Source organism: Anomaloglossus baeobatrachus, chromosome 1 (assembly GCF_048569485.1).
Source record: "Anomaloglossus baeobatrachus isolate aAnoBae1 chromosome 1, aAnoBae1.hap1, whole genome shotgun sequence".
Classification (NCBI taxonomy): domain Eukaryota; kingdom Metazoa; phylum Chordata; class Amphibia; order Anura; family Aromobatidae; genus Anomaloglossus; species Anomaloglossus baeobatrachus.
In genome coordinates this window covers 807,882,448-807,904,057 of record NC_134353.1, presented here as the reverse complement: position 1 = coordinate 807,904,057, position 21,610 = coordinate 807,882,448, and the positions used below count along the sequence as shown (strand labels likewise).

Sequence of the window (21,610 nt, the reverse complement as noted above, 5' to 3'; positions counted from 1 at the left end):
ATCCAAGGTAAATGGATGATATAATTATGTAGGGCAAATCTGAGAAGATTCAGGCAATTGCAAAGTGCAGTTATGCTAGAAAGGAAAGTAACCAGCGGCTAAGTAGGGCACAACAGGCAAAACAATGAGAGATCTACAGTTAACTAAATAAGTAAGCTTGCAAGTAGCACATAATACCTCCGTCCACACACCCACGCCTCCAACGCACGTTTCGTGACAACTTCTTCAGGGAGCGTTTGTTGGAGGGGTAAGGGGATGGTATATGAACGCATCGGTGGCCAGTGAACAGCTGAGTACGGATCAGCTGACATACCGGGTGAGTCATAGTATGGCGCATGCGTCCTCCGCACCAGCCGTAATAGGGGAAGACATGCAGGCGGACAACGGAGGAAGAGCGTCGGCAGCCGTCATGGAGACGGCGTCCGAGCTCCAACCCCTATAGCCGCCGTCATGACAACCCACAGCCGTGCTTTGGCGCATGCGCACCAACTCAAAACTGGGACTTAGTTACAGGCATATAATAGCTCATGATACAACCATCAGACCGGATCAAGGACTCGTGCACATATTATAAGAAATATAATAGGGTTGAGGAAAATCAATAGGTAGTGAAGTGCAAAGAAAAGTGAAAAATAAATGAGAATAAAAGTGTAAACAATATAAGATATGATATATGCATGATGAATACAATATATAAAAAATGTAAAGAATCTCTCACAACTATTGAGAGCTTTACACATAAATAATTAAGTGATATAAATGCAATAAGGTGAAACTGTGTGCACATACACACATATGCACACGGTCACCTAAATGCGTATAAAAGTATATAGATAGCATTATACAGTGTAATAAGAAAGTGATATATAGTGATAATAAATATATGCAAAAATGTACATTATATAAATTACATAAAAATTGTGATATATACAAGCTAATTTTATTAAAGAGAAAAAAAAGGAGTGAAAAAATTCATTTTAAAATATTAAACATATATTCTTGATCCATCCGAGGTCAGAATGTTCTCATCAATATCCACCCGACATTTAAGATATAAATAGGCCAAACTATGATAAGAAGAAAAATATATTTTGAAATCAATTACATACATAAAATATAAAAACCACCCTACCCCCTAAAAAAGTCCGACAACAGATTCCTAAAACCAATTTATAAGAATGACGCGAAACCAAAATTCTCATTAAGGCCCCTCGGTGCAACTGTATTAAGCCTATATATCCATCTACTCTCGACCTGTGATAAAACTTTAAATAGATTACCACCCCTCTGACCAAGGCACACTTGATCGATGGCAATGATGGAAAGTTTGCTGGCATCACAATTGTGCCAGAGTTTAAAATGCCTAGCCAGGGTTTTCAATTGTTCACCAAATTTAGATTTCTTTGCTTTTTCAATATCGCGCACATGTTCCCTTACGCGAAACTTGAGCTCCCTTGTGGTCATGCCAATATAAACCTTTTTACAGGGACACGTCGCGTGGTATATAACACCTTTGGAAGTGCAGGTTAGCTGATGAAGAATCTTATAGGTCCGAGTTTGATCACCATTAAAGAATTCCTTACTCTTCTTCAAATTCAGACATGCCCTGCATGTACCACAGGGAAAAAATCCCTTGATATCTCCAGACTGATCTATACTCCTAGATTGGTAATGGCTTCTCACCAGTAAGTCCCTAAGGTTAGCACTACGACGAGCGGTAACCTTAGGCTCTGACTGGAGGAAATTCTTTAAAATCGGATCAGTAAACAGCACTCCCCAATGTGTTTTTATGATTTCTTTCAAATCTGTCCATTGACTATTGAATTTGGTGATAAGTCTTACCTCACTATTGGAGGGCGCCAGATTAGATGAAGGTTTATAGAGAAGTTCATTACGAGAAACTTGTGTTGCTCTCTTAAGGCCGTTGCGTATATTCCGATGGCTATATCCTCTCTCACGAAAACGGCTGTAGAGATCCCTTGATTGTTTGTAGAAGTTATCATTCGTAGAGCAAATTCTTCTCGCTCTTAAAAAGAAATCCATCCGGGGTAGTTTTGATGTCGACGTCTAAAAAGCTCAACCTAAGACCATATTGGAAAGTAAGTTTAATGTTGAGCAAATTATTACCATATATCATCAATATACCGTATCCAGTGATGGATACGGTCGACCTGGTCAATAGGATTGCTCAAAAATATCTCCCTCTCCCAAGCTCCAAGCTTCAAGAGGAACCTCAAGACCCACCTCTTCCAACAAGCCTACAACCTACAATAGCCCTCAGCCCAGTAGACCACTGCGCAACCAGCTCTGTCCTCACCTATTGTACCATCACCCATTCCCTGTAGACTGTGAGCCCTCGCGGGCAGGGTCCTCTCTCCTCCTATACCAGTCTGTCTTGTACTGTTAATGATTGTTGTACGTATACCCTCTTTCACTTGTAAAGCGCCATGGAATAAATGGCGCTATAATAATAAATAATAATAATAATAATAATAATAATAATAATATGGTTTATATGGGAGGGGTCCCCTAAACAATTGGAGAACATGATGTTGAGGTTAAATGATAATTTGCTCAACATTAAACTTACTTTCCAATATGGTCTTAGGTTGAGCTTTTTGGACGTCGACATCAAAACTACCCCGGATGGATTTCTTGAGACTGACATCTTCAGGAAATCTACTTCTACGAACGCATTTCTCCATGCACAATCATCACATCCTAAGGGTACCATCAGAGGCATTCCTATTGGGCAATTTTTAAGAGCGAGAAGAATTTGCTCTACGAATGATAACTTCTACAAACAATCAAGGGATCTCTACAGCCGTTTTCGTGAGAGAGGATATAGCCATCGGAATATACGCAACGGCCTTAAGAGAGCAACACAAGTTTCTCGTAATGAACTTCTCTATAAACCTTCATCTAATCTGGCGCCCTCCAATAGTGAGGTAAGACTTATCACCAAATTCAATAGTCAATGGACAGATTTGAAAGAAATCATAAAAACACATTGGGGAGTGCTGTTTACTGATCCGATTTTAAAGAATTTCCTCCAGTCAGAGCCTAAGGTTACCGCTCGTCGTAGTGCTAACCTTAGGGACTTACTGGTGAGAAGCCATTACCAATCTAGGAGTATAGATCAGTCTGGAGATATCAAGGGATTTTTTCCCTGTGGTACATGCAGGGCATGTCTGAATTTGAAGAAGAGTAAGGAATTCTTTAATGGTGATCAAACTCGGACCTATAAGATTCTTCATCAGCTAACCTGCACTTCCAAAGGTGTTATATACCACGCGACGTGTCCCTGTAAAAAGGTTTATATTGGCATGACCACAAGGGAGCTCAAGTTTCGCGTAAGGGAACATGTGCGCGATATTGAAAAAGCAAAGAAATCTAAATTTGGTGAACAAGTGAAAACCCTGGCTAGGCATTTTAAACTCTGGCACAATTGTGATGCCAGCAAACTTTCCATCATTGCCATCGATCAAGTGTGCCTTGGTCAGAGGGGTGGTAATCTATTTAAAGTTTTATCACAGGTCGAGAGTAGATGGATATATAGGCTTAATACAGTTGCACCGAGGGGCCTTAATGAGAATTTTGGTTTCGCGTCATTCTTATAAATTGGTTTTAGGAATCTGTTGTCGGACTTTTTTAGGGGGTAGGGTGGTTTTTATATTTTATGTATGTAATTGATTTCAAAATATATTTTTCTTCTTATCATAGTTTGGCCTATTTATATCTTAAATGTCGGGTGGATATTGATGAGAACATTCTGACCTCGGATGGATCAAGAATATATGTTTAATATTTTAAAATGAATTTTTTCACTCCTTTTTTTTCTCTTTAATAAAATTAGCTTGTATATATCACAATTTTTATGTAATTTATATAATGTACATTTTTGCATATATTTATTATCACTATATATCACTTTCTTATTACACTGTATAATGCTATCTATATACTTTTATACGCATTTAGGTGACCGTGTGCATATGTGTGTATGTGCACACAGTTTCACCTTATTGCATTTATATCACTTAATTATTTATGTGTAAAGCTCTCAATAGTTGTGAGAGATTCTTTACATTTTTTATATATTGTATTCATCATGCATATATCATATCTTATATTGTTTACACTTTTATTCTCATTTATTTTTCACTTTTCTTTGCACTTCACTACCTATTGATTTTCCTCAACCCTATTATATTTCTTATAATATGTGCACGAGTCCTTGATCCGGTCTGATGGTTGTATCATGAGCTATTATATGCCTGTAACTAAGTCCCAGTTTTGAGTTGGTGCGCATGCGCCAAAGCACGGCTGTGGGTTGTCATGACGGCGGCTATAGGGGTTGGAGCTCGGACGCCGTCTCCATGACGGCTGCCGACGCTCTTCCTCCGTTGTCCGCCTGCATGTCTTCCCCTATTACGGCTGGTGCGGAGGACGCATGCGCCATACTATGACTCACCCGGTATGTCAGCTGATCCGTACTCAGCTGTTCACTGGCCACCGATGCGTTCATATACCATCCCCCTACCCCTCCAACACACGCTCCCTGAAGAAGTTGTCACGAAACGTGCGTTGGAGGCGTGGGTGTGTGGACGGAGGTATTATGTGCTACTTGCAAGCTTACTTATTTAGTTAACTGTAGATCTCTCATTGTTTTGCCTGTTGTGCCCTACTTAGCCGCTGGTTACTTTCCTTTCTAGCATAACTGCACTTTGCAATTGCCTGAATCTTCTCAGATTTGCCCTACATAATTATATCATCCATTTACCTTGGATTTCCATATAAATCAATTGATTGGGCTCCCCCTGCTGTTTGTTTATTGTTAGAACACGCACTTTTGCACTTTATAATTCCATTGGCTGCAATTCAGGCTGAACATATATAAAAAACTTTCCTTGGATGTTTACAAGCACTGTTTCACTTTATATTTATTAGTCCTTGGATATCATTTTGATCTACTAATACAGTGTGCAATATTCTCTGTCCTCCCAATACCTGTTGGCATTTTTGTATGTTATATGTCTATGTTAACAAAATTTTGTTAAATAAATTGATTGATTTTGGCCGTATACTATGGTTCCTGTTGTTTGTATCATACTAGTTTTTGGCCGTTATGTATATTAAAAGGTACAGTGTGGTGATTAGTTCGATAATATGTCATCCTAGTCATCCTATAAAACATGCCTTATTTTTTTTTTTTTCAAGCTTCAAATGAACTTGGCAAGAATATAAACCCCCATATGTATTATTGTATTATGGTTCTGTAGAGCCAAGATTTACATTTCGAACATTTTGTCATCTCATCTCTCCACCTTGTAAAAAGAGATGGTCGAGCCATTTGTTAATAATTGGAATCTGCTATTTAGAATGTTCTTCAATATATCAGCATATGCTCACCAAGGTTCAGCTTACACTTTAAAATAGAACATTCTGCACAAGATGCATTACACCATTTATTTGACAAACATATGTTTCTTATAGTGTTATGTAGCTGAACAATATGTTGAGCATCGGTATATTTATATTGCTACTCTCAAAGAAAATCAGATTTCTCATTCTTTTTCAATTTATGCTGATCATGTACAAAATATTTAAAGAGAACGTGGCATATTAAACTTGATGTCTTCAAATCCGACAAACTACGGAGTAGGAGGAGCAGAAAAGACATACTTTTGTTGGAAGTACAGTCTGCAATTTATGATTGACAAGTATGAAAAACCACCTGATGGGCTTTTCAGTCCACAATGAGCAGAGGTTAAAATTAAAATCACAGTTTATACTGATTTGTTTCCCATAAAGCTATATTTTATTTCTGCTTAGCCTCTGCTATTGTACATGCCGGCTGCAGATATGAAGCCATGTTTAAAATGGCACGTTCCCCTTGATGCAGAAAGACTTTAAATTACCTTGTATATCTATCAATATAGCCCATATTATAGGATATCATGAATAATGAGAAACATTTTTTAGATTTTCATGCACAATATGAATTTATTAAAGCCGCCTTCAGAATAGAGAATGAAACCCAACGTTTTGGCTCGTCCAAGCCTTTATCAAGGCATATCTGTAGGATTGACTGGAGCATGAGTGAGGAAGTGTGAACTGTGCATGCCAAATTGTCAAGAACTCGGAGTGCACAGCCGAGACTTCCTCACACATGCTGCCAAGTCCCTCCTACAGATATACCTTGATATAGGCTTGGACAAGCCAAAACGTTGGGTTTCATTCTGTAGTCTGAAGGTGGCTTTAATAAATTAACATTCTGCATGAAAATCTAAAAAAAATTCTCATTATTGGTGCGATAGGAATTTTATATCTTTTATTAGTTTTTCTGTGACCCCCTCCCGAAGTAGAGCTAGACTTGAATACCTATAGGATATCATGAGACAAAGCAGATAAAGGGAGAAAGTGTGGTAAAATTAAAGGGGTTGTCCCACAAACAAAGATCATTTTAATCAAACAAACTTGTAATAATAATAATTTACACAATTGGATTTGTTTACAAAAAATTAGATAATCTTAAAAATGTGTCCCTGCTATGTACTGTGTAATGGCCGTGTCTGACTGTACAGGAACTTGGTCTGATCATACCACAGCTCCTCGCATGGGGAGAGAATAAAGTATACAAACATTACAGCACGGGACCACACAATTATTTCTTTGAGGTAAAACATTTTTTTATAAAACAGGCAGGGAAACGTTTTACCTCACAAAAAGAATCAGCTATGATACCGCATTCTAATGTCTTTTTACACTTTTTTGTCCTCCCCTGCCAAGGAGATGTGGTAGGATCAGACCATGACTCTGTACGGTCAGACACAGCCATTACATGATACATAAGCAGGGGCACATTTATAAGATTATCTCAGCACAGGAACATTTTTTTTTACTCACTTGCAATTGTGAAATTTACTATTATTCTAAGATCGACTGATCAAAATGAACTTTAACTTTGTGCATGGGAAAACCTCCTTAAGGTGGGTTTACATTAGCCAATAAATGACCACTGACTGCTGATCGGCAGTCATTCATGTGCCTGTTTAGACAGGCAAACCACTACTTGCACAGAACAATTGGTCTGGCTGTAAAGACTGCCATAGTACACAGATTATGTTGTGCTGAGAACAATTATATTTATTTAAGCCTAAAATATTTCACCGGAAGAACGAGCAGTTTGCTTGTTCATCGGATGATTTACAACATGTTTACCACTGCTGATTATCGGGAAACGAGGACTCATAAGATTGCCCATTCATAATTATCCCGCCATTGCAAATGCAGCTTTAAAGCACCACACAAGCATTTTTTTTATTTCACAGCTGGATTGGTGCTTTAAATCTAAGGCGGGCTTTACACATTACGACATTGCATGCCGATGCTGCGATGTCGAGTGCGATAGTCCCCGCCCCCGTCATACGTGCGATATTTTGTGATAGCTGCCATAGCGAACATTATCGCTATGGGAGCTTCACATGCACTCACCAGTCCTGCGACGTCGCTCTGGCCGGCGAACCGCCTCCCTCCTAAGGGGGCGGGCCGTGCGGCGTCACAGCGACGTCACACGGCAGGCGGCCAATAGCAACGGAGGGGCGGAGATGAGCGGGACGTAAACATCCCGCCCACCTCCTTCCTTCTCATAGCAGCCGGGACGCAGATAAGGTGATGTTCCTCGCTCCTGCGGCTTTACACACAGCGATGTGTGCTGCCGCAGGAACGAGGAACTGCATCGTATCAGTCGCTGCACCGGCATTATGGAACTGTCGGAGACTACACCGATGATACGATAACGATGCTTTTGCACTCGTTCATCGTATCAAAAAGGTTTTACACACTATGACATCGCAAGTGACGCCGGATGTGCGTCACTTTCGATTTGACCCCATCGACATCGCACCTGCGATGTCGTAGTGTGCAAAGCCGCCCTAAGGCGGGCTTTACACATTGCGACATCGCTACCGATATATCGTTGGGGTCACGTCGTTAGTGACACACATCCGGCGCCGGTAGCAACATCGCAACGTGTAAATCCTTGGTGCGACGATGAACGAGCGCAAAAGCGTTAAAAATCGCTGATCTGTGTCACGTCGTTCATTTCTATAATGTCGCTGCTGCTGCAGATACGATGTTGTTTGTTGTTCCTGCAGCACCACACATCGCTGTGTGTGAAACCGCAGGAACGACAAACATCTCCTTACCTGTATCCACCAGCAATGCGGAATGAAGGAGGTGGGTGGGATGTTATGTTCTGCTCGCTTCTAATGACCGGCCGCTTAGTGACGTCGCTGTGACGCCGAACGCACCTCCCCCTTGAAGGAGGGATTATTCGGCGGTCACAGCGACATCGCCGACCAGGTGTGTGCGTGTGAAGCTGTCGTAGCGATAATGTTCGCTACGGCAGCAAGCATCAGATATTGCATATATGACGGGGGCGGGTGCTATTGCGCTCGACATCGCTAGCAATTGCTAGCGATGTCGCAACGTGTAAAGCCCGCCTAAGTCCTTTGACCCCTGTCTTATACACACCCTCCGTCAGCTTCACTTTCTATCCCTGCTGCTTCGGTTGATCTCTGGCGATTTGTGACCTGCTGGCAGCTCTAGTGTTTCATGGAGCATGTCGGAGGTCACATCTCAATTTAACTCTATGAGAGCCTTGTTCTGGCTGTCATGGACTTACATTGATGTAGTTTCAAACTTCAAGACAGTTAGAAGTTACAGTCACAAGATGATGCCACTGGACTGAAGCAAAGCTGAAAAAAGGTGAAGCTGCCAGAGGGTGAATATAAGACAGTGGGCAGGGGACTTAGAATTAAAGCACCACTCCAGCGGAGAAATAAAATAAAATCTGAAGTGGTGCTTTAAATAAATCTGCAAATATAAAATAAATGGAATGAAAAGGGAATTACTATAATTACAGGGAATTGCTGTTTATGCAGATCCATAATATATGTTTAAAGTGACCTCACAAAAATGAACTTTAAAACAACACATTATCAACAATGACATTTAAAAACAAGAGCTATAGCTATCTAGTTTTTTCTCTGAGACATACAACATGCTGTAGATATTGGGAACCAAATGTATTCAATCTCAAATAGTAGAATTGTGCTGGCAGATAATTAAATGCCTATTAGGACTCGAGCACTTTAACAAAACGTTACAAGATAAACATCTTAATCAGGGGCACACAATTAAATGCATGTTACATCCATTTTGAGTAACATTTTGGAGTGAACACTATATAGTAATGCGGAAAGTCTAAAGCTTTACGAGTGCATAGATCTCTGTTGCTCCTGCACCTTATGAAAAGGCCACTGTCACATAAAAGGTAAGAGATACGAAGAGACTTCTGTTCCAGATTTTCTATGGGGCCCAGAAGTTTCCTTTAAGATCTTTTAGCTTTAGCATTGTGACATCTGTTGCCAAAATGCTTTGGTAGATCCATCACACCATGGACATTTCAAGTAGTTAATGGATCTCATTGACTTATATTGTGTCCATTTTGTGTTGCCTTCTCTTAACACTCTCCGACAAACATTGGAACAAAGATGAAGCTATGATAGAGTTATAAAAACTGTGATTCGAGCAATTGTGGAATGAAATGGAGTGATGCATCCCAATGATTTTGTACTACAAAGATACATCTAGTGATCGCCAACAGTCACACTGGAGAGAGGAGAGATAGCAAAACTGGTTTGAAAGAAAAACTGTTTTAATAAATCTCCCCCATAGCTCGCTCTCATTTCCATCGAGCAGAAAACCTTTTGTTTTCTTATAACGTGCATAGAATTTTACAGAGATTCTTCATGTATTAAACACGCGCCCCTGATAAATCAGATTATCTGGTAAAGCTTATTGATGAATCGCTCTCAAGATAACATTGTTTTTATGAAATCATCATTGCATAAGACAAGTGCACAACACTAAATAACATTAGAAGAGCAAATTCTTCCACCATGCTTCAGTTATTCACTCAAGCTGCTCAGAGTACTGCGGTTTCCAGGCACGGACAGCTGGAGGATTGATAAAAGAAAGACTTGAAATGATTTTCAAAATGTTTAATGCTGATTGTGATTGGACAATCCATTGAACATAATAGTTCATGTAATCACCAATGGCTCATCAACTAGTAAAGCCAGCCATAGATGTAATGCTGCTGCTTTCTATTGCTCCATAAGGATGAAAATAGCAATAATCTGTCTGTAGACAAAAGGTTAATAAATTCTGAACCGCAGAAATTCAAACTCCCCTCATAGATATTAATGGGGTTGTCCACAACTAGGACAACCACTTCTGATTCCACATCTTTCCTCCCAGGTTAAAAAAAGGCTATACTCACCTGTGCAACTGGCATGGTTCCTGCGGGTCCAGTGTTCACATGATGTGGTAATGTCACTTGAGTCCCGTGTCCAATCAGCACAGGCTCCTGTCTCCCTTACTTTGGACAAACTAGTCAACAAACAGGAAATGAGGGCTGTGGCTGCCACTCACTTCCTGTTGATTGCTTCTATGTCCGAAAGCGGGTAGAGAGAAGCCGGTGCTCATTGGATGCAGACTCCCGGGACATCACAACGTTACAAGAGCCCCAAACCGTGACCTCAGACAGCACTGGAACCACATCCACCATAGAGGTGAGTATAAGCTTTTTAATTTTACCCTGGGGGAAACATGTGGAACCAGAAGGGGTTGTCCTAGTAGTAGACAACTCCTTTAAAGTCACAAACATCCACTGATTTTGCAAGGTCAACCATCTTATGTGTATGGGGTTTCCTCCATAAAAGCTTTGGGAATGTTGAACTTAAATGTCCAATACCGCTGTTCTCAATGCAAATAAAACATGGTAAGATATGAACTTTATCACCTCTTCCTATTAAAATATATAAATGATCTGCAAAGCCGAACATTCATATGTATGGGGGAAGTCAACTGACAGCTATCATAGGTCTATAGGCAACATTAGATGAACATTTCCACCTATAAGGTAAAAATGAGCATATATTAATGTACCAGTAACTTGGACAATATTCAAAGTTTAGTACTCTGTTCATATATACACAGACTTAGCCATGATATGATGAATAATGTAATTTATTTTCAATTGGGAAAGAAGCTTACAGGATAGGGTATATACCATGTCCCTTTCCTGTGAGCAGTTAGAAGATATTTTGAAACATGGACGATAAGTTGTTGATTTTTTCCATAAGAGATCAAAAGTAATTAATTTAGCATCATAGTTATAATGATTATCATTTCCTCCCATAAAATGATACATTATATTTATGCTAATCAATACAAGAATTACCAGAGCAATGTCAAACCATACTGGTTGTTACTTAAATTAGCTTCTCAGAACTTGTGAAATTTACAGCTTTACTATAAGGCTGTGCATACATCTTTTTCAGACAGTTTCCACCCAATATCCACCTGAAAAATTCTGGCAAAAGCGTTTCATAAAAAAAACAAAGCATAACGTGAAAATGAAATTGCTTTGTATATGTCACGTTGAATATGATATCATCACCGGCTTCCCTCTCACCGCCTTTGAACCTGTGATTAATCAACAGGAAGTGAGAGCTACGACTCGCCGCTCACTTCCTGTTGATTACTCATATGTCCGTCAGTAATTGGGTGTGGGGCCCCTGTGACTGCACAAACTTAAGTGAGCCCTGTGAATGTGAGCCTTAGCAACACTGCAACTGTGTGGAAAACCCTTTATGGGCAATGTGAACGTTGCCTCTTTTAGACGCAAGTCCAGCTGAAGAGTGTTAACAAGCAAAGCCATGTGAAAAATAAGTATATCACTTCTTTTAACAGCTTCAGGGTTTCCAAACCTTGAGGTGGTTAAAAGAAGTGAGTTAAGATGGAGTATGTTCGAAGCAATGTCATTTTGACATTGCTATGCATCATGTTCATTTTCAAGCAAAATAAGGGTGGATACTGCCTGAAAAAAAAACATTTTCACATAGTCTTTGGGTATACGCACACAGTTTTTGTGGAGGCTTTGGAGCACTCAACATTTTTTTAGGTGGATTCTACTTGCTATCCACCTGAAAAAGACCCCAAAAACCTGTCCCATAAAAATTAACATAATGCAAAGCAATGTCCAAATGACATTGCTGTGCACACATTCTGTTTTATGTCTCTTCTTTTAACCACTTCAAGGTTCGGAAAACCTGAGATGGTTAGAAGAAGTGACTTGTTCATTCTTCGGGTGGCATCTGATGGAAAACTGCCCACTCTCCACACTTCACAGTATAGAGTAAAAGATGTTGATTGTAGAGCTGCAGCAAGAACAACAGCAATATGGCCGGCAAAGCCATCTCAGGAATTTTCCTGTAGCAGCTTCTTTTGGGAAATCTATTATGCTGTGCTAGTGTCTCGAAGATGCTCTTGTGCACACAGCCACTGAGCAGAAACACAAAGTTTTTGATTTTTGAGATTTGGAAAATTTCTCCTCAGTTTTGACACCATTTTTTTTCAAATAGTACTCAAAAAACTCTGTGAGCATATAGGAAGCAACTTTATTAACACATTTGAGTTTCTGCTCAGTAGGTTGTGCTCTGAAAACAAACCAAAAATATTCTGTGCGCATGTAGTCTTACTTTTTAAGGGAAACTCACTTTGTTGTTTATATTTAGAGTATTTTGAGAGGTTTTCAAAAGTACCTGTCAAAAAATAAAAGTGTATGTCTCTTTTTTAAAATGGAGCCTGGTGAGGTTTGCTCTAAACCAGGCAATGTCAAATTTGAAGACTGCCAAAAAAGGCTTTAGGAAAAAAAACTCTTCTAAAACCCTTCAAAACTGCTTCTGGAAATGCAAAACTTTTCCATAAACTCCCCAAGGGGATGTCCATATGGAGGCGTTATTTTAACACTGCTGCACCCATTAATTTTTTTAAGTGAAAGGGGACATTCGTAATATCTTTGCCCTTGTTATTACAGTGGCTTTCAGTCTATACTGTTAGGTATAAAGAGCGGCCAGCTTCTTAGCAGTCTGAACAATGAGGATGTCACTTATTTTAACTGCTTCAGGCTTCTGAATCCTAAAGCGATTAAAAGAGGTGTCATAAGATGGAACATGTGCAGAGCAATCTTGTTTTGACATTGTTGTGTATTACATTTAATCTCTGGGGCACTTTTGTGGCACTTTTTCAAGGAGATTCTGGCTGAAAAAGACACCATGTGAACATACCCTAGCTATGTGTTCACGCTGATTTTTTTTTTGCTATTTTTTCCAAAAATCATAAGCAGTTTAAAAACCACAAGTTTTAATTACAGAGTTTCTGCTTTGGAAAATAAGCAAAAAAAAAAAAATCTGTGTGAACATATCATGCAGCTATATTCTCAGCAGAGTTAAACAGAGTTAAAAAAATCCTGTTTTGTAGAGTTTTTGGAAAAGTTTTTCTTGTCAAGAAGCATTTTCTGAAGCAGTTTTGGACGATTTTCCTGAAGCAATCTTTGCAGCCTTTTCATTAGAAATGCCATGTTTGAGGAAATTTTCTCAAAACTCACCTTCAAAAAAGTGACATGTACTTTAGTTTTTCAAAAGCTCAAAAATTCCTCTAAATGCACAAGTGACAAATAAGTGCCCCATAAAATGCACAATGACTCAAAACGACATAGTTATGCACACATTACATCCTATGTCAATTTTTTCAACCACTTCAGGATGCAGGAATCCTGAAGTGATTAGAAGTGCTCATGCACTACTGGAAAACAAACTGCACTGTATACAGAGCTTGGTGGCATTTTCTTGAAGCAGTTGCTCCTGGAAAATTTGGTGGCAGCGCGGGCACTTAAATTATGCTGTGTACACATACCCCAATACTATTTGTGCATGTACACCTCATAAAGTGCTCAATTTCTGCTCTGTAAACTCAGCAAAAAGACTATGTGAAGAACCCAAGTAGACTTTTTGCTGAGTTTTTGGAGAACAAACTAAGCAGATACTCAAAGGGTTTTTTTTAGGAGTTTTGAGATTTGGAAGAGCATCTTGAAAGTTTCCACTCAATGTCCACTGAGTTTCTGCTTCAAAACTCAGTAAGGAAGTAGACGAACTCTAGCGCCACCTATTGGAGGTAACAATCCTAAAAGTCAAAAGTGACCCTTTAACAAGCTTTGTCATATGGCAATTTGCATGTTTCACAGAGGAACATTGCGGCTTATAGTCTGCTCACCACTTTTAGTGTATCAGTCTCCACAAGGAGAATAGCTTCCCCTTTAGACCCCATCTTAGCCTCTCATACAGCCAGATCAAAACTCATACCTTTTAATGACAAGGGACAACCATCCCGAAATACCGAGTCTGCAAATTGAGGTTCTGATGTGGCAAAAATCCTAAATCATATGACAATGCTCGTTTAAGGGTCACTTTTGACTTTTAGGATTGCTACCTCTTAAAAGTGGCATTAGAGTTCATCTACGTTCCCACTGAAGAGATAATTTGATAAACAATAGCTGACACAGCAAAATAGCATCAATAATCTCAATATCTATGTTAGTGAAACAAATATAATTATCAAATCTTGTCTATAATCTTGTTTATATCAAGAAAATGAATCTATATTAGGATTAATATTCCAAAAATTTTTGCAATATTATATTGAGTGGCCATTTATATATGCTTGGATTTCCATCTGTCTCCCTTTTTAATTATTCTATATTAGGATTAACTGATATTTTTGCTATTTGTTTGCCATGTGTTGGGCAGAAATGCTATTTTAAGATTTGAAAAAATAAAATTGATCTAAAAGTAGAAAAGTTGATAATGTTACTAAAAAGAAAATTCCCACCATATATTCATGTGAGCACTGCAGCCAATCAATATTTAGTTGTGTTTTTTACAGACAATTGTTGCTCTTACTACAACTATAGAAACTTTAATTTTTAAGCAACAGCCATTTGAGAATTTCCCAAAAAAAGACAATGCACAATTAAAAATTGGAAACTATTTTTTAAGGGAATGCTGTTCTATTAATTAAAAGTAATATGACACTTCTAGGTAATTAGTCATTACATCTATGGTTGACCACTGTAGCACTACTTATAGATGGTCTGATAACTTTTAACAGCAGGATTCCGATGAGTAAATTTTGAAGTTCATGGGGAATAATGGTTTTAGGGTTAAACATAGTAGTAAGTAAAAGCTTCCTATGAAATATCACATTATTTCAGAATTTGGTTCATTCTCAAACACAAATTTGATGATGAATTACTTGGCAGAGTGGATGTTTATAGATTTTTCTTATTATATATGTATAAGTTTAATGAGATTTTTTTGCACGTTTTCATTTCTCTCAGCGACATATTTTAATATTTTGTTATTTTGGAAAATTTCATTAAACACAAGTTACAGAAACACAGGCAAGGATGGTGGAAGAAGCAGCCAAACACAGAGCTTCATGGTAAACCCCTTCCCCAATTCTAGCCCCACAAAATGCAAAGATTCATCTCACTGACTGAGTTCTGTGCTTGTCAGATTGGCAGGGTAACTTGGTGCTTCACTGATATCGAAGCCTGCAGGGAAAAGAGAGGAGTACCACTTGGGAAGGATATACGCTGCGGTTGTAGTACTTTAGATTGTGAGCTATTGAGTGTTGAAGGCAAACTGTGTAAACACAGAGCAAAGTGTTGATTATTAGTGGAAGCCTTAGGCGTGTTGTGGAGGTGGACAACAAGGAAAGTAATTAATATTCCACCATTAGGTGTCGTATTGTGCATGTTAATTGGAAAGCTTTCCAGATAGTACAACTTTGTGTTGATTTTTAAGTACTATTTGGATAATACACAGACAACTACGGTCTCTCCAATGTATAATTGATGCTATTATGTGATCAGTGCCTAATATTAATGTTGGAAATGTTAAATGTCTGTGTACAATAGTTTATCTCTACGTCACATTGCACAATAATGCAGACATTTTGTGAATTTATTAGACAACATAACACTTTGCACAGTGGATATAACCAGGTAGATCCTAAAATCAAATAATTTGTCCATGTAAAATTGTGGGAAAATGAATTCACCGTTATAACATATGAAGTCAAATTTGATGGGAATTGCATTTTGTGGGTGGTAATGTAGGAACATTGATAAAACTGCATGAAATGCCATCCAAATGCCCAAACACAACATTGTGATATGATAAAGACAATGAAATAAGGGACAAAGACAAAGTAACGTATGTCAAATTAGCTCTCCTAATTTATCAGCTACAATAAGGAAAATGAAAAACTCTTTACCAATAAAGTAAAGTAAGGTATACACCGGGGAAAAGTTATATCAGATAAAACTAGTGATTGAATCTGCTAAGACTTAAATTCGCCAAATGGCCCAGATTTTACAGAAAACCTAGATTTGCATAATAAATGTAGGATGTAAAAAAATGCCAAGCTTTCCCCAAAGCCCACCGTCCGATCCTCCATGCCTCTTATTTTCCACTTCCTCTGTTGCATATATCCTTTTTGGCCTTTTCATTCCAGGTTGTGGCTTTTGGCTCATCTAGGCTTCAGATGTCACTGTACAACATGTTTTGACTCAGGCAATGCACATTGTATTTTGGAACATCACAATGTGAACCGTGATGGCATGGCAAATATTGATGTCAGAGGTCTAGTTATAGCAGAAGCCAGGGTCTGGAACGAAGAATCCCAAAGGGATGCATGATGCATACATGAAACGTAGGGGAAGTGAAGAGGCGTGGAGTATGGTGGAACACTTAAGCAGTCAGATCAGTATAGCTGGCTGCCATTTTGCTAAAGTCACCCACAGTGAGTTGCAATATATCTCTTTTATGGAGAAATTGAATTTTCATAAAAATTGAGGAGAATTCAATTCCATTAATAAATTCATCTTTAGGTACAACAATCTGTTCTAAGCCACCTCATCTAATCTTTTTTATCTTTATTTCCAAATAAAGGTTTCATGGTTTGATTAAGAGTCTCAACTCATAAAATCATAAAAATGTTATCCTTATATGTTACATTTAACGTATAGTTACTTAATTGTCAAACTACGTTTACTAATGCCGGCATCACACGGGACAATCTATCGTGCGATTGTACCCGCCCCCGTCGTTTGTGCGTCACAGGCAATTAGTTGTCCGTGGCGCACAAAGTCGTGAACCCCCATCTCACGCACTTACCTCCCGGACAACCTCGCTGTGGGCGGCGAACATCCTCTTCCTGAAGAGGAAGGAGGGACGTTCGGCGTCACAGCGACGTCACACTGCGGCCGGCCAATAGAAGCGGAGGGGTGGAGATGAGCTGGACGTAACATCCCGCCCACCTCCTTTCTTCCGCATTGCCGGTTGGACGCAGGTAAGCTGCAGTTCATCGTTCCCTGGGTGTCACACAGAGCGATGTGTGCTGCCTCGGGAACGATGAACAACCGGAGCACAGAAGGAGGACCGACTTTTTGAAAATGAACGATGTGTCAACGAGCAACGATAAGGTGAGTATTTTTGCTCGTTCACAGTCGTTCCAAGGTGTCACGCGGTACGATATGTCGAACGATGCCGGATGTGCATCACTAACGACGTGATCCCGACGATATATCACCCGATATATCGTACCGTGTGACGCCGGCATTAGGCAATGATTTCCTCTGGCCAACACCCTGCTCCCACTCTGTTTGGTTACTTGTACACTTATACATATTGTAAGTAGTGATGACTAAGTATTTCAAAATTAAAATTTCCATGTTTACCCGAATTTTCACAGGGAAATTTGATTTGCTTCAAAATCTTTATTGTCCTGACAACCAGCAGCCAATTATATATGTCTTTCTTGCTGTTCTTTACAGGCACAGTAACTTTCCTATCGCTCACTCCCTATCAATTAAATCTGTAATATTTTATATTCCCCATAAACTTATTTTATTTTATCTGGATAATTTCTTCAGTATTTCAAGACTTTTTCTTCCCATCTCTATAGCTAAAGTATGGGCTGTGACATCCTCTTACTATTCAGAATCACAACAAATTGGCTGCTACATTTCCCGCTTCTGCTTTTATACAGGCTATGATAGTGTCTCCTGATTGGCTGTCAATATCACCTGATGTGATAGCTGCAAGGAACTGCACCTGCAGTTGTAATCCTTCTTCATTTAATGCAATCTGCTGCAATGTGTAAATTGGTGATTATCTTCGGTAATTTGCGGCAAGCGAATAGCAAACTGTTTGAATTAACAGGCTTCAGCAAATTCAATTAGTATCAAATACAATCACAGAGCTCTAATTGTAAACTGGTAATTTAACACTATCCATTGAAGGGCTTGCTCACATAAATGTATAAATTGAACTAGTACAATCTGATTTAAAAAAGGATTGCATTTGGACCAATGTTACTCATTGAGGCAGAATGCTGCTTTTTTACACTGAAATCGGTACAGTGCGAGAAACAAATTTGAATGCCATACGGACTATCAATATGGCATACGATTATTATTAGTACAATACAATTCTGTAAGATGGGAAACTAAACAAGGTCCTGTAAATGATTAATAGCCGCTGAGTAAAAAGCGGATTGCATATAAACTACAAACCGCACAGGGATGACAGGTGAGAAAAAACATTGTTCCATTTTTCTGCGTGAGAATGGGACCAATTTTTGATACTTTCATGTGACCCAAGCCCTAATCACCTAGTCACATACTGTACTAAACTGCCCATGGAAGGTTATCCCGTTATTAGATATAACAGTACTCATTATATCTTTTTTCTTGTGAGATGATGGTAAACCAGTCATGAAGAGGCATAACGAAGGGAAACATACATAAAGTGCTGGATGAATCACAGCAATTCTATGATCTATAGCATCGCTCACGAGTACTAAATTAAGGTGCTAGTTAGTCTTGTATTAATTTTTTTCTGTCTTTTCAAGTAAAAAATCACAGTATTATACTGCCATACATGAACTATCACTATATGCACGCATGGCGAAGGTTTTCCTAATTTACTTCCATTTTACTTAACAGAAGTTCGAAGAAAATGGAAATAATACATATTTCTTGCCAAGGTGATAAGAAAGTAGCTAAATTCAGAATTAAAGGAGAACAAAATATTAGACTTAAGGCTACTTTACATGCTGTGATATCGGTAACGATATATCGTCGGGGTCACGTCGGTAGTGACGCACATCCGGCGCCGTTACCGACATCGCAGCGTGTAACACCAATGAGCGACGATCAACAAGAACAAAAACGTGAAAAATCGTTGCTCATTGAAACGTCGCTCATTTCCTTAATGTCGCTGCTGCTGCAGGTACGATGTTGTTCGTCGCTCCTGCGGCCCCACAAATCGCTATGTGTGACACCGCAGGAGCGACGAACATCTCCTTACCTGCCTCCACCGGCAATGCGGAAGGAAGGAGGTGGGCGGGATGTTACGTCCCGCTCATCTCCACCCCTCCGCTTCTATTGACGCCTGCCGTGTGACGTCGCTGTGACGCTGCACGAACCGCCCCCTTAGAAAGGAGGCGGTTCGCCGGCAAGAGCGACGTCGCAGGGCAGGTAAGTCCGTGTGATGAGGACTAACAAGGTTGTGCGCCACAGGCAGCAATTTGCCCGTGTCGCACAATCGACGGGGGCGGGTACGATCGCTTGTGATCTCGCTAGCGAGATCGCAGCATGTAAAATACCCTTTAGAGTTGAGCGAGTATCTAACTATTCGTACTCTCTATACTCATAACGAGTACTGTCTAATACTCGCGTATTCATTCTGAATAGCGTGTGCAATGCAAGTCACTGGGGAAAAACTCACAAAGTAATGAGTAATCCAAATGATGTACTATTCATGCAAGGAGCAAATATTGTGGAATTCGGGTCACTCGTTACATTATGAGTTTTTCCCCACTGACTTGCATTTCACATGCTATTAGGAGTGAATATGTGAGTAGTAGACAGCACTCCTTATGAGTATAGTGAGTACGAATAGTTAGGTACTCACTCAACTCTAATTAGGCTCAGTCATTTTTTAAATTCTGAAAATAATCCAATATCACAGGTCTGTGAGTATCAATAGGATTAGTTCAAAGTTCATAATTTTTAGGTGAAATTAGAGTCTGGTGTTTACAATTAATGGGATGACAATCATGTGAGAGTGGCTGACCTGTTTTATTTTAAGAACAGGGATTTATCAAATTCTGATCATCATGTTTGTGTAAGTGTGTCAAAGGACAAAAAATAAATTCCCGAGGACTTCAGAAGGAGGGTTGATGATGCTCATCAGGCTTAAAAAGGTGAATAAAAATCATCTCCAAAGAGTTTGTAGTCCACAAATCCAAACAAAAAAATTCTGTACAAATGATGAAATGCATGACTATTATTAAACTACCTAAGAACGGTTGACCAATGAAGATCATTCCAAGAGTAATATAATATTATTATATAATATTCTGTGAGGTCTGAAAAGAACCCAAAGTATCCTATAACCAGCAAACAGGCTCTCTCACATTAACTAATGTTAACCCCTTCACCCCTGAGCGATTTTCTGATTTTTGTTTTGTTGTTTTTTGCTCCCCTTCTTCCAAGAGCCGTAACATTTTTATTTTTCAAAAAATATTGCCATATGAGGGCTTGTTTTTGCGGGACAAGTTATACTTTTAAATGAAATCATAAATTTTACCATAAGATGTATACAAAAAGTGCAAAAAAAGTGCAATGGCATGATTATTTTGGGGATATTTTATTTACCATGTTCACTATATGGTAAAACTTGTGAAAGTATGATGCCTCAGATCGATATGAGTTTGCAGACACCAAACATATATAGGTTTCCTTTTATCTAAGGGGTTAAAAAAATTCAGAAGTTTGTAAAAAAAAAAACAAAAAACCAGTGGGGCACTTTTTGCACCATTTTCCGCGATCCGTAGCGTTCTCATATCTAGGGATATGGAGCTAACTGATGTCTTATTTTTTGCGTCTTGAGCTGATGTTTTTAACGGTACTATTTTTGCGCAGATGTTATGTTTTGATCACCTGTTATTGCATTTTGCGCAAAATTTGAGACACCCAAAAAATGCAATTTTGGCATTTGTAATTTTTTGCTGCTACGCCATTTACCAATCAGATTAATTGATTTTATATTTTGATAGATTGGGTATTTCTGAACACGGTGATACCAAATGTTTGTATATTTTAAATTTTTTAACCCTTTAATTTCCAATGGGGCGAATAGGGGTTGATTTGAACTTTTAGGATTTTTTTATTTTTGAAAGAGGTTAATATTCATAAGTCCACCATCAGGAGGACACTTAGCAGCAATAATGTACATGGCAGGACTGTAAGGGGAAAGACAATGCTCTCCAAAAAGAATATGCTACAGCATGCTAAAGATCACTTGGACAAGCCAGAAGGCTATTGGACCAATGTTTTGTTTCTACAACATCATGGTTTGGGCCTGTTTTTTTGTTTTGCAGCATCTAGGTAGACCATGTCCTGGTGGGATGACTTTTACTTTTTTTTAAAAAAAAACAGTATTTACTAAGTAGCTATTTCTATGTATTATTACTTTTTACTTATTTACTTACAGCAGGGTAAATGCTCATTTTGTTTCTATCTTAGGTTTTGTCTGTTTTGTGTTCTGGGCCAGGATGGCATGTT

At 38.9% G+C, this 21,610-nt stretch overlaps 1 protein-coding gene across 3 annotated transcripts in view; it reads right to left on the bottom strand.

Moving 5' to 3' along the window:
* The window catches only part of EFNA5 (ephrin A5), a 604,022-nt gene that overhangs the window by 4,651 nt on the left and 577,761 nt on the right, over window positions 1–21,610 (bottom strand). Inside the window, exon 5 of one of the 3 annotated variants that reach the window (XM_075325029.1) lies at window positions 15,470–15,526. The exons of the other annotated variants lie outside the window; for them this stretch is intronic. Within the exon in view, the coding sequence (XP_075181144.1) occupies window positions 15,470–15,526 (57 nt within the window). The remainder of the gene's footprint in view (window positions 1–15,469; window positions 15,527–21,610) is intronic. 3 annotated transcript variants of the gene reach the window in all.